The 13,494-nt window shown below is 35.7% G+C and overlaps 1 protein-coding gene across 12 annotated transcripts in view; it reads right to left on the bottom strand.

Annotated features, from left to right (window-relative positions):
* The window catches only part of LOC126976252 (obscurin), a 195,640-nt gene that overhangs the window by 33,522 nt on the left and 148,624 nt on the right, over positions 1-13,494 (bottom strand). For 8 of the 12 annotated variants that reach the window (XR_007731873.1, XM_050824484.1, XM_050824486.1 and 5 more), the window contains 11 exons: positions 12,796-12,914; positions 11,315-12,361; positions 11,082-11,183; positions 10,072-10,893; positions 9,066-9,347; positions 7,423-7,656; positions 5,505-5,694; positions 4,976-5,154; positions 4,081-4,307; positions 2,569-2,744; positions 1,313-1,488 (listed from right to left, as the gene is read on the bottom strand). Coding sequence is in view for 11 of the 12 variants with exons in the window: in XM_050824484.1 (XP_050680441.1) it covers positions 1,313-1,488; positions 2,569-2,744; positions 4,081-4,307; positions 4,976-5,154; positions 5,505-5,694; positions 7,423-7,656; positions 9,066-9,347; positions 10,072-10,893; positions 11,082-11,183; positions 11,315-12,361; positions 12,796-12,914 (3,554 nt within the window). In the remaining variant the exon portion in view is untranslated. Of the gene's footprint in view, positions 1-1,312; positions 1,489-2,568; positions 2,745-4,080; positions 4,308-4,975; positions 5,155-5,504; positions 5,695-7,422; positions 7,657-9,065; positions 9,348-9,738; positions 9,837-10,071; positions 10,894-11,081; positions 11,184-11,314; positions 12,362-12,795; positions 12,915-13,494 lie in introns of those variants that run through there. The other 4 variants (XM_050824481.1, XM_050824480.1, XM_050824482.1 and 1 more) reach the window with 4 other exon arrangements.

The following is a 13,494-nucleotide window of genomic DNA, read 5'->3' as shown; positions in this document are numbered from 1 at the left end:
TCGATATATGTCATGACCCCTTTCGGGTATAGGTCTCCTCCAGTTGCCTCCATTTTTTCCTGTCGTTAGCTGTTTTCATCCAGTCTCTTCCTACTATTGAAGCTTATCGTCTATCCAGCGAGCATTTGGTCTACCCCTTCGTCTTTTGCCTTCCGGACCTGCCCATTTTGTTCTCTTTCTTCAGAAGAACGGTCGATGTGTCCTGCCCATTTCCACTTCTAACGTTGTTGCTTTTTGCAATACGTCTATCACTTTGGTTTTGTGTCTGATTTTTTTACTATTGACTTTTTTGATGGCCTTGATGCCAAGGATATTTCGGCAGGTACGTATCTTTGACATGGTGTTTTTGTTAAAGATCCAGGTTTGGGCACCGTACGATAACCAGGCAATAGACTCAAATCCATTGCTGTTTTCTTTAGTTTATTTGAAAGTTTTGATTTTAATATTTTTTGTAGCTCAAGTTTTTTATCCACGTCAAGAATTAACCCTCTCCTGTCTAATTCATCTTGGTGTCTTGTGTTTTTTAATATACAGGAATAATTATTTTCTGTTTACAAATTTTCGCACAAAATCTATTCGAGCACCGGACCGGGATCTATTACAGATTATTATAAAAAGTAATCGCATTTTTTACAAACTCGTAGCAGTATCTATTGTAATCCAAATTGTTTTAACTGAATTCAGTTAAATTCTGTTGAATTTAATAAAAAAAAAAAAAGTGGTGAAAAGGTATAAAAGAAATATGCAGGAGTTATAAAAGCTGTCATTATTGTTGACTACAAATATTGGCAAGACACATATAGTTGATGCGTCTATCATTAGCCGAGCTGATCGCAGCTTCAGAGATAGGGTAGTGATCAAGTCTCGGGATGCGCTCATGATAATCTCAACAGGCCTAGCCAAGTTACAAACGCTTTTTATCGATTGTCTTTCAACAATCGTCAACGATTCGGAGTAAGCGATTGTAGAAAACCTTAACTTGGTAGCCAAGTCGACACGACTGAGTCAATCGCTCGTTCACCAATATCTTTAGAAAACATCTATATTTTAGACTATGGTGATCGTTATTTCAATCATCAAACCGATGTAGCGATTTTAGTCTGTGGTAGCAATCAACATTGCAGAAACGATTACATTTTATATTCTATCATTCTGAACGATGTAAACTTGGCTACCAATTTTCTATTCGTTTGTTTTGACCATGTGACTTAACGTTATTGTGACGTAATTCCTATATCAAATATATGGATATTTGTAGTATCTATCAATGATTGTAGATTGTTAATTTGGCTAAGCCTGCTGATATGCTTACGGTTGACAGCGACGGCACAGAGCGCGGAGTGCTCTCCGTTGGGGTTGGAGATGACCAGCTTGTATGCGCCGCAGTCAGCAGGGGTCGTGCGCTCTATGAGCAGCCGCACGGTGCCGTCGGGCAGAGACCTCTGCTGCACGTGCTCATCACTCGGGAGCTTCACACCGTCCTTGTACCTGGAATGTTCATGAATGATGAATACCGTGGCCGTACAATCCTTTGAACTTTTTTTTATGAAATTAAGGGACGAGACGCATAGGACGATCAGCTGATGGTAATTGATACGCCCATCCCCCAAAACCCCAAAAATTCTGAACGGCACTACAACTGCGCTCGTCTCATTTGCCCAGTAATTTCACTAGCTACGGCGCACTTCAGACCGAAACACAGTAATGCATATACATTACTAGTTCACGGTAGAAATAGGTGCCGTTGAGGTACCCATAATTTAGCCGGCATCCGGTGCAAATGAGCCGATGGTGAGCTGAACTGGTAAGATATACAATTATTGACGAGTCCATCGAACAACGGTTTGCGGGTGCAATCCCCGCTGAGAACATAGTATATTTCACTCAGATCACACTCATATTTGATTCAGTCAATATCTGGTCTACTTTGCAACAATTATTGATTTGATTTTGCATCTTTGATTAACGTCACCATGTTTTCCTTCAGCATAGAATAGTGAAATAAATGTACATACGTATTTTAAAATTTTAAACACATTGAGACGTGGCTGGTTCAAACCGGCGCCTTCCGTATCAGATGTAGCCCTAACTTTTGCTCCGCGGACGTCATCAGATATTTTGGAAATTAGGAATACTGAATGTGAGTGTGTTTGTTGCATCATTTTACATTTCACATATTATATTGTAATTGAAATGATCTGTAAATCTTGATATAAAAGAGTGGCAATGAGTTTCTTGCTACTTCTTCTCATTAGCTCAACCCTTTACGAAGTAGCGGTAGATTCTATAAGAAAAATATTTTTTTTTGACATTCATAAGTGTCATTTTCGTGACCTACTTGAATAAACTGATTTTGATTTTGATTTTTGATTTTACTTCAATATAGTTGGTATATTCCATTTTGCACTACAGAAACAAATTAGCTCTATAATATAAATATAAGCTTGTATATTTACTGGATCTTTAGACTTTATTTATATATTAATTTTGATTTTAATAGATTTCAAGACAAACTTGTTGTTTTTTGATCACAATTTTTGATGAATTTTGAATGTTTATAATTCTTACCATTGTGCCGTCGGTATCGGGCTGCCATCCAACTTGGCCTTCAGCTCGAGGGGTTCTCCCTCGTCCACCTCCTTCTGTCTGTCCAGCTTGTGCGCGAACCCTGGCGGCAGCTGCGCCAAGCTGATCACTGCTTCAGTGGTCGCCTCGCCGATCACATTCGCTGCTAATGCTTTGTACTGAGACAAACGAAGACACAAATAACAGTTTTTAAAGAGACAGCCTACTTTTATATAGATTTATAACGTACCTTAAACAGATATCAAAATTAAAATAAGTAATATATAATAAAAATCTTAATATGATTACAGACAAATAGATAGCCCTGAGCTTCCCCGGGGCGTAAGAAGAATAGGGGAGACCCAGGCCCAAGGGTGTCGTAAGAGGCGACTAAGGGTTTTTTAGAAGTGGGAGAGTCACGCTGCCGTCTTATACGGCAGCACAATCGGGCCAGACTCGTCCGGGTTAATTACCACACTCGCGCAAAATACCGGCGTGAAGTAGCGGCCTAGTGCCGCTATGTTTCGCATAGGATAGTATCGAGGACCGAAGGCCATCATCGCTAGTCGCTCCTTTTCAAAAAAAAAAAGATACACAGTTATTACAGGTAGTTCTTGCAAATTAACATTATCTAATTTACATAAGATTAGGTTTGTTTCCACGTCTCAGAATAGAAGGATGGTTGGACAGAATATTCGATACTTATATACCGATGGCTCCACGAATTAACACCATTACTGTAGAGAGTGAAATGTAGACGAACTTTCTACCGTAGTTATTGAATCTCTTATTTAATCGAAGTTCGAGTTAAAACTGCTACAGTATCTAAGATTACTTACTCTGTGCACTGTCTTTGCCTCAGAATGGAGCTCAGAATTCGAATTCGCGGACAGAAATCTCTATGGAAACTTTGCCATTTCTAACCCTTTACAATATAAAACAAGTTATATGAGACTGCGTTAAAATATTTTGAAGCGCTGTCAAACGCACTTCAGTACCTACTTCCCTTTGTTCAATTTGGAACATTGACATGAACAATTTATTTTCATACATAATTTAAACATACATAAATTACACTTTATGCACTAAAGTCTTATTATGTTTTTAAACAATTATCATCGCGGCACTTTAATATGAAGAGTTTCTCGCCGCCTCCGCAGTTCCACCGCGACCACGATTCATGCATTTTCATGGATCGAAATATCGGCATCAAATTATTAAAATATATATCATGAGAACCCGTCTTGATAATTATCTACGTTATTAAGCACAAGGCTTGAAAAATATTAGCAAAAGCATAAAATTGTAAGCTAAAATATGGGAGATATAGATCACTATTGGTTGTTAATACTTTTCTGTGCAGCTGTGCTGTACCTAATATTAAAAGGCACCGCGTTCTTAAAATATTATTATAGTTAGTCTACTAATCGACACGCACAATGTGTCGCCATCTATATATTTCTTTAAATTTTAATGATTAGTTTATGTTTTCCTCGTGGGTGAAGAATAACTCACCTTGCCGGCATCGCTCTGGTTGAAATGTTTGATGTCCAGCTCGCTGTCGACCTGGCCGCCCACCTCTGTGGTGATGGTGTGTCGCTCGTCGTTCGTCAGTTCCACTCCGTCGCGGAACCACTTCACCTGAGGCTTGGGTACGCCGTCACAGCGCACGCGCAGGGTGCAGTCCTCGTAGTCCTTCACCGTTTGCTTTTGCAGCGGTCTCGTGAACATTGGTTCGTCCGCTACAAATTATTATTTGAAATTCACATATTTGAATTTACTTACTTTTAAAACTCTCTCTTCCAATAAAGGTGGACGTACACAAAATATTTTGTAAGACAAATACCTACGTACTCGTATACATCACTGCAAATTTTGAACCTAATTTATCGAACTCAAAGAGAAAAAGCATTGTAGATGTATGTTGATAAAGAAACAAAGTCAGATCATAGCTAAAAGTCTGATAGTGGTATGTGGGGTGAGTTAATGAAATCAAAAAAGTCTTCGTCTCTCGCGATAGATGCGGTAGAAAAACCAGCAACGTCTTCACACAACGGCAAATGACGTTAACAGAGTGATGGATATCTGACATTTTGAGCAGTTCTGACATACAAGCGGTCAAATGGGTCGAGGTGATGTATTAAAATTTCATTTATAAATAACTCTTTATCTTAACACAATTATTTTAGTACCTACACCCTTTATACTCTACTATTGATGTTGTAATAATACAATGTCAAATATATAAATATTATCAATGGTTGGTATTCGTAGTTTGTAGGCGAAACGAAGAGATGCAAATTGGTAAAAGATTTTAGCGACTCCATATTTTTTTTACAATTTTTAACTATGTTCAATGTAAGATGGCAATTTGCTTGAATGTATACTTTAGTATCGTTCAAACACTTACTATGTACAGTAAGTTTAGCCTGGAGCGCAGTTTCCCCGATCTCATTCTTGGCTGTGACGCAGTAGACTCCAGCATCTGCTATGCCTATATTCTTGATGTTCAGACTGTAGGTTTCCGACGAGAGGTCCTCTTTGATCTCAATGTTGGAACTGGGTTGGATTACATAACCATCCTTACTCCTGAAATACAACTCCATGTTTTTATTAACATAGTCCTGGATACTTTATATTCTACTTGTATGATATATTTTCTTGTTTTGTTTTTTTCCTACTCATTATCAATATGAACTTCTCAGAGACGTGTTATGACAATAAAGAGGAGTAATAAATAATTTCTACATCGAGTAAATTTCATTCATTTTTTTTATAGCAGATACAATAAAAACTGTGATAGCAATAACAATTGCAGAACTGATAGCGACTAAATCAATTTCTAATTGATTTCTTCATTTATTCCTGAAAAGCAGTTCCAAACATAAAGAACGTGTGATGAGTCCATAATGTATGATATTTGTCAAAGATTTACAAACCATTTGACTTCAGCAACGGGATTGGCCCTGATATTGGCAACGAAGGTGGTTTCCTCGTAGGGCACAGCGGTGACATCCTTGAGACCTTCGATCTCGGGTCGCAGCAGGATGTCGAGCCGGGCAGAGCATTCTCCGACGCCATATTTATTCTTCGCTTGTATTGTGTACTCGCCAGTGTCTACGTGACGACCTAGAAATTTAATTTTTTTTAAGAAAGAATTGAGAAGACGAGTAAGACTTTCAACCAGTGGTAAGTTATACGCCTTGCACAGTATAATGCAGTGCCACATGATTCCTGGTATCAGGTACATAAAATTGTGGACGACTCTGCAATTGCCAAGAAATGAGATGAACAGAAAAACCTATTAAATATTATTTATAGTGTAGTAGTATGTACAAGTAGAAGTATACAAGTTGCTAAATACAATAGTACTTTGGCTGTAAGATTTGTATCTGGATGGTTTGATGATATTAAAAAAGATACACTGTAACGGATCAATTTTGAAAAACTGGGAATTACTAACACAATAAAGCTCGAAATATGGGTGCCACGGGAGCTCAATAAAATAAACCTATTTAAATAAAAACACTTTTTAAAGGATTAAAACGCGTGTGATTGTAACATTGTTCTTACATTACATTTTTGCGTAAAAGTTAAATTTTTATTATTATTGAAGTTACCCCGACGTTTCAAAACCTTTTCAGATGGCGTTTTCAGGGGGACTGAGTCCCTTCTAAAAATGTAAAAACAAAGTTACAATTACACGCGTTTTTATTATTTAAAAAGTGTTTTATTTAAATGTGTAACATTCGCGTTAACAAAGAAATTACTAAAAGAAACCTTATGAATCGTGTACGTAGTGATTTGTGATTCTGTATTAAGACGATAGCGAATCGGTTTTTTTAACATATCAACGATAAATGGATCTACTATGGCACGACAACAATGTCCATAAAAGGTCGTGCTCGGAGGTCGGTCAGCCTTCATAGAATGGGGGAAAACCCGGGTTAACTTGCAATAAGGCGATGCTGTGTGTATGTGTGTTGCTATGGGGCAGCGCTGCCGATATTAATACAATATTTGTGCTGCAGAAGAGGGCTATTCGCGCTATTTATAACCTAGGTCCTAAGGAATCATTGAGAGCAAAATTCAAAGAAATTAACATCTTGACTGTTGCTTCTCAATATATTCTTGATAACGTAATGTATGTTCATGGGCACATAAGTGAATTTGCGAGAAACTGTCATAACCATAATGTTAACACCAGGAACAGACATAAGCTTATAATGCCTACTACTCGGCTAGGTCGCTCCATTCCCAATCTGTGGCATCATTAAGAAAGTAATTTATGTTATAGTAACCTTTACCACACAAACGCCTCTTAACAATTCTTTTGAATAACGTAATACTTTTGTTTTGAATATTTTCTGGGATCCTGTTGTAATTGCATATACATCGCACCACAAATGACTCAATTACTCGACTTAGCCGAGTAGTAAGCATAAATAATAATAGTAAATGAGATATATCTTTTTTAAATAAAATTCATATTAAAAGTTCTCAATGCGTGTTTTATTTAAATAACTGAATCTATATAATATATAAAATCATACAGGTTTTCAATTGGATAGATTACAATTAAGTCTTTTAAGTTTTATTTCTTAGACACTTGGCCCTTATCAAATTATTGAAAAATGATTGCGATATCTTCATTAAATATAAAGTTATAAAAGTTTTAAGGAACAACTATTTTTAAAAGCAGTACGTGCTCATTCATGTGTGTACGAATTCCGGCTAGTTGTTGCATACTTCAATAACCTGAAAGTCTCGTTGATTTTCCAATCGCACCTTTAAAATGATTTTTCTTTAAATCTTACTTAAAATATAACGTTGTCTTAGATACATTTAGAAACTCACCCGTTGGTATGTGCAGCGTAAAGACACATTCCTTCAGTCCATGCTCCAGCTCTATAGATTGAGCATCCGTGGTGATTGTGGCGTCTGGTGTTATCTCGTTCCCGTTGAGCATCCAAGCCACGTGTGGGAGAGGGTCGGCTGTACATACTGCCTTCATGGTCACCGGCTCACGTTGGAGCACTCGCTGGGCTTCCAGCGGCTGCTTGAAAATTGGCTTGCGGAGTTCTGCCACGGCTACATTAGAAATATTTGTAACGGTTAAGTACCAAAAAACGTCTAATACGATAGAATCGTAGAATATTTTCAGCTAAGGTTCTCATAAGTTTAAGATAAACCTAGAACAAGATCAATTTGAAGCTGATAATTATTGTTCCACTTACTAAAATAGTTTGAGGGTTATACCAATCTTATAAATTATTTATGTTTATTTCACTTTACAGTTTTTTTGTTAATGAGCAGCAATTAAAGACAACAACATGATTTTTCCACTACATACTACATTCCAACTTAGACTCCCCAGATTTGTTATCTCAGATTAACATAAATATTGGACAAATGGGCCGAAGATCAAAACCCTTTACTCTAGACATTTGTTCAAATAATACCTCGTATTAGAACCCAATCTTTCATATAATGAAACAGCCAAATTAGACATCTAGATGTTTTTGATTCGAGATTTTCGTTAGTTTTTAATAAACTAACCGCTAGTTGCAGAAAGCCTTGAAGTTAATGTTTCATTGTATCACATGTTATCTTTAACTGTCAAAATAAAAAAGAAAGTGACGGTATTATATTTAATGAAATGTTATGGGAGCTTTCGTCAACCAGCGGTGTGTAATAGTATTTTATGCAACTGTTGTGTAATAAGGGGTATTAAAACACGAATGTGGATTTATCACACGAGGTGAAGCAGAGTGTGATAATAGTATCACGTGAGTGTTTTACCTAATTATCAACAGTTGCATACAAGACTTTATCTACACCCAGAATATGAATCCTCTAAAAGATTCTGGAACAGTTAGCTTACTGCTAACATTAAAACACCAGTCCTAGTAGTAACCTAATATCAGTCATTACTGATTATATACAAATAAACCAAGTAAAATTCACTCGAATATAATGTTCTTTTGCAGCGTTTAAAATGAATCGCTCGTTTTTTGTAAACAAAACAATAAAATATCGAAGATAAATAGCGGGGATTCGAATAACCTACTTTTTTTTTTTACAGCGCGCGACGTTCTGTTAGTGTGGACGAAAATGTTCTTTTTTTGAAATTCATACAGATACCACGCTTCGAGCAATAAGAATGTGGCTTTCTGTTGAAACCCTTAGCCCATGAAGGGATAAAAAAAACAGGAGTGTTGTTATGAAATTCAGTACAACATTACAACACTCTTTTGGATGATGTAATGGTTATTAGAACATTGGGTGTTTTAATCTTGGCAATAAGCTAACTGTTTCAGAATCTTTAATAGAGGATTTAAAGCATGGGTGTAGATTTTTAAAATCTTATTCAAGCTGTAGGATTGCAATAAGATTTAAATGTAATTTAATTAAAACATTAGGTATGAAAGTATGGTAATCTGTTTGGATTGCTTTAATAACTAAATAATATAAAAAGTAAAACAAGATTATATACTCACGTGAAACAGAGAGATCGGCTTGCAGCGTTTGTGTGCCCAGCTTGTTGCTGATCTCACACTGCCACTTGCCAGCATCTTTCATATCTACGGAGTCGATCTCCAGCTTGAATAAGTCTCCATCGGTTGTGATGTGGACTCTTCCATCGGGCTTCACTTCTTGTCCGTCGTGGAGCCACTTTACTGTAGGTTTGGGTGTTCCACTAGCTTCTACTTGGTACACGAGCGGTAAGGATTCATACGTACTGCCGTCCTTCATACTGCTTTCTTTTAATGTGGGTGATGCTACAAGTTAATAATTGAATTAGCATGGAATATTTGTTTTAATATGAACAATTACTGGATTAAAAGCTTAAATTTATAAAACGCTAGACGCTTTTGCTGAGTTTAGCACATTTTTCGAATTAAAAAGCAACCTAACGCAGCTGAAATAAAAATGCAGTAAAATATTTACACATTTCAATATAGGCGCATATTTACATACAGCCGTTATTGCTGATTTTGAAACAATACTTACCAAGATGTGCTGACAATTAATACTGTATTTGTGAAGAGTGTGTGATTGGTGTGTTGCTGTTTTATTACATACCTGATTTGCGAGGAACATATACTGACTAGCACAATAGACACGCTAAGCATTCATGCCATGCCTTCGTTTAAATATAATAAATATTACCTTGATGATGATGTGTTTTGTGTTGACTGACTAACACCGTCGACGCCCTGGGGCCCAATTATTAGTATGCCAGAAGGAAATGTTATTACGCATGCGCGCTAAAACAAACATATGTTTAAACATTAGTAGAATTTTGCAGAAATGCTGTGATAATAATGTAAAAACTGATAAATTAATTAATATAAAAGCAGACTTTATATTTGTTTTTTGAAAAAGATATTTGAAGCAACATAGAATGTTATCAGAAAAATAGCATTATGTTTTAAGATTTGTGTTCAGCCGCGCGCATCAATACATCGTTTCTTGTTCAATAATAACGGACTTGATTATTACCTTTTTCATCCTCCAATGTTATTATTTCATCTAATATGCCTCTCTGTCTTCGACTTCGATTTAGTAATTCTTCAATACCCCCATCGTCTTCCTCCTCCACGCAAAAAAGTGTGTTAATAGTTTTTCTTTTTTTCTCGACTGTTGCCTCAGTTGTATCTTTTGTTATGTTTTCCGGTTTCATAGGTGCTTCACAGACCAGTTCTTCCATTAGCCTACTTTTTATTTTATTTATTCTGTCCTCAACTTCTTTAAATTCACCTTCAATAAATTCTTTTGAAATGTTAATGATTTTTTCTGTGACATCGTTTTCAAATACCTTTTCAGATCTCTCTTTCATTATTATCGATTCTTCTTCATCATGATTTGTGAAGTAATCTTCTTTGAAAGAAGTCTGACGGACATATGAATCTTTACTAAAGACTTTTTTCGTTTCATCTATTTCGAAAATAGATTTGGAAAGATCTTCAATAGATATCTCTCGTGAGAGAGGTTCATTATGCCAGCTAAAGTCGTCTTCTGAGACAGATCGAATAGAAATAGTTCGATTTCTGTGTTGCTTGCCTGCCCATGGATTGGATTCTGCATCGGAGTCAGTTTGTGGTTCCTCTATTATACCATAAGTACCTCTTCTAATATGATCTGGTATAGTATAATAGCCGAGTTCAGATAGATAATAGCTGTGACTCTCCATTTCTTCTACTTCAAGGGATGTTGTGTGAGGTTTGTTTGGTGGTATTATTTTCTTATCATTACCTGATTCATCGTCTTCGTAATGTACAGATGTAGAAGTCATTTTATGTAATACGCGCGTTTCGGCTGGACCTATTAGTTAAAAGATGAATTATATCTATCAGAAACGATTTATAATTATTTGAAGTTAATAATAATTCATGCGATGCAGCAATGAGTTTAAATTTTTATTCATAACTATATTATAGGTATTGTTATAATCTAATGACATGAGATGGTATATTATGTGTCGGGGAAAAAGCAGGTGGACTTATACTGACCTGTTATAATAGCGTCGTGCGAGCGCGAACTGCTGACTTTAGACATGATTATACTTCCATCACCACCTGACTTGAATGTGGTTATTGTTTCGAAAACTCGGCCTAAACAACAAACACACTATTGGATTGTTAAGAAAATACACAAATTAAAAGCATGCGGCGCTAATTTGTGCGTTTCAAAATTTGAAAGCTGTTTGCTTGTTTTTTGTGAAAAGCGTGAAGCACGTTTATACCTTCAGATTCAGCACACAACGGTTCTTCTACCAGTGTTTGTTTTTTGATTGATTTACGCTTAGTGAACGAAGATTCAGTTATTGGAACTTCATCTGCAATTTCCGGTTTTGTCAGGGATTTTTCACCTTTTTGACTTTCTGTTTTAATTTCTTCTATATTTACTCTCTTCTTAGTTTCATCAGGATTATCATCCCAAAAGGAGCCAGAATCAATTTTTTCGGGTTCTGTTACAGATTTTTGGGCTAACAAAGGCGAATTTTTCATTTCTATTTTAGTAGTTTTAATTTCATCCTCTTCGCCCAAATCATCCCAGAATGACTTTTCGTCAGCTTCTTCTATACGAGCACTTTTCGCTTGGCCAACGAATGATTGATTGACTTCATTACTTAAAGGCTTTTGTGGTTGCACCTCATCAGAATCATTTAAACGTTCCTCAGATATTTCTATATCCAAAGATGGTTTTCTAGTTATTGGTTCCTCTACTTCGTCAATTATCGTATGTTGAGAGGTTTCTTTCTCTTTATTTTGAGTAAAGTCGGCTAGTTCTGGTTCTGTAACAGATCTTTTAGCTTTTTGATTAATTGGCTGTTCACTCTCATCAAAACATTGTTGTTTGGGTTTTGCACAACTGTCCTCATCTAATAGTGATTTTTCTTCTAAAATTTCGACATCAGTATATAAATTCTTAGATTGTCTAGTAATGGGTTCTTCAACTTCATCAACAATAACTGATTTAGATTTTGCTCCATTATAATCATCATCAAAATTCCGTTCTTCTATTACATTTGGTTCTGTTAATGATTTCCTTCCCGTATTTTCAACAGGTTCAGTGATTTCTTCAAAAGTCACAGATTTTGGTTTTGCACTATCGTCATCCTCAAACCAAAACTTTTCTTCAACTGATTGTGCTTCACTTTTACTTTTAGATGCAATTTTCTTTTTACCAATATCCAAATCATCTTCTGCTACAAAATTTTGTTGTTTGCTATCTTCAAGCTCTTTTTCAACGATGTTTTCTTTTTGGAATCTCGAATGAACTTCTTTGGCTATTAACATAGTGAAAAATGGTGATAGTAACATAGTTTTAATTGGTTTAAATTGACGAATGTCAGGAAAGGGCAAAATGCAGAAAGGATGAAATTCAGTAAAATGTAAGTTCACACGAGCATTGCAATTCATTGAATGCTTTAATGAATCAATTATTATCTACTATAACTTTAACAAAGGACATCACAAAATCTACAAATAATCGTGCACTGCAGTAGTCAACTACGTGTCAAACTACGTTATTGCTACTTCTACAAATACTTTTGTGTTTCTCGTCCACCTGATGTTTGTACTTTACCTAAACGAGGTGAAATTGAGAATATGGAATCTGTTGCTTTCCTAAAATGTTCTAAAGTCTATATTGTATAGTTTAATATGAGAAAAAAATTGCTTCCTTCACTTGTCTCTTTTACAAAAATGATATAATACTTACTGTGTACAGTAACTGTACTCTTAGAGGATACGCTTCCCATTTCATTTTCAGCACGTACTTCGTATTCTCCACCATCTTCTTCCTTTATCAAAGTCACGGTCAAGTGGTAGTTTTCTAATCTAAATGGAAACAAAATAAATGTCAGTAATATATTTCACCAAAGTTATTACTCAGTTTTCGTTAAGTTTGTGTACGTTATGAGGTTTAATATATATTCATTATCTATTATTACGAGGGACTCAGACGCAGAGTGAAATTACTACATCTCTACACACAGTGTTGGATTTACACTAGGGGCAGTTGGGGCAAGTGCCCAGGGCGGCAAAATTTTGAAAGGAAAAATTTTTTTTAGTCTTATCAAGATTGCTCAATATAATTAATTAATTATAAAGAGCAATCTAAAAATAATTTTTGGTTTATTGATAATTCAAGAAATTCAATTTATCCATTATTTATAAATTATAAAAACACGATTTAATCAATTTATTTCCTTGGAGACAAATATTTATTCATGTTTTTAGAATATATAAGATATAATAAAGATTCTGCAATAAATTAGTTATTTTAGTTTCGAAAATTAACAATATTATAAACTAACTATAAGATATGGTAAAAATCCAGTATTGGGGCGGATTTTTTTCCGGTGCCCAGGGCGGTATTAAGTTTAAATCCGGCCCTGTCTACACAACTCCAAGCGAT

The sequence above is a fragment of the Leptidea sinapis genome, chromosome 40 (assembly GCF_905404315.1).
Source record: "Leptidea sinapis chromosome 40, ilLepSina1.1, whole genome shotgun sequence".
Lineage (NCBI taxonomy): Eukaryota > Metazoa > Arthropoda > Insecta > Lepidoptera > Pieridae > Leptidea > Leptidea sinapis.
The sequence above is the reverse complement of the archived record's forward strand: the minus strand, read 5'-3'. Positions and strand labels throughout refer to the sequence as shown.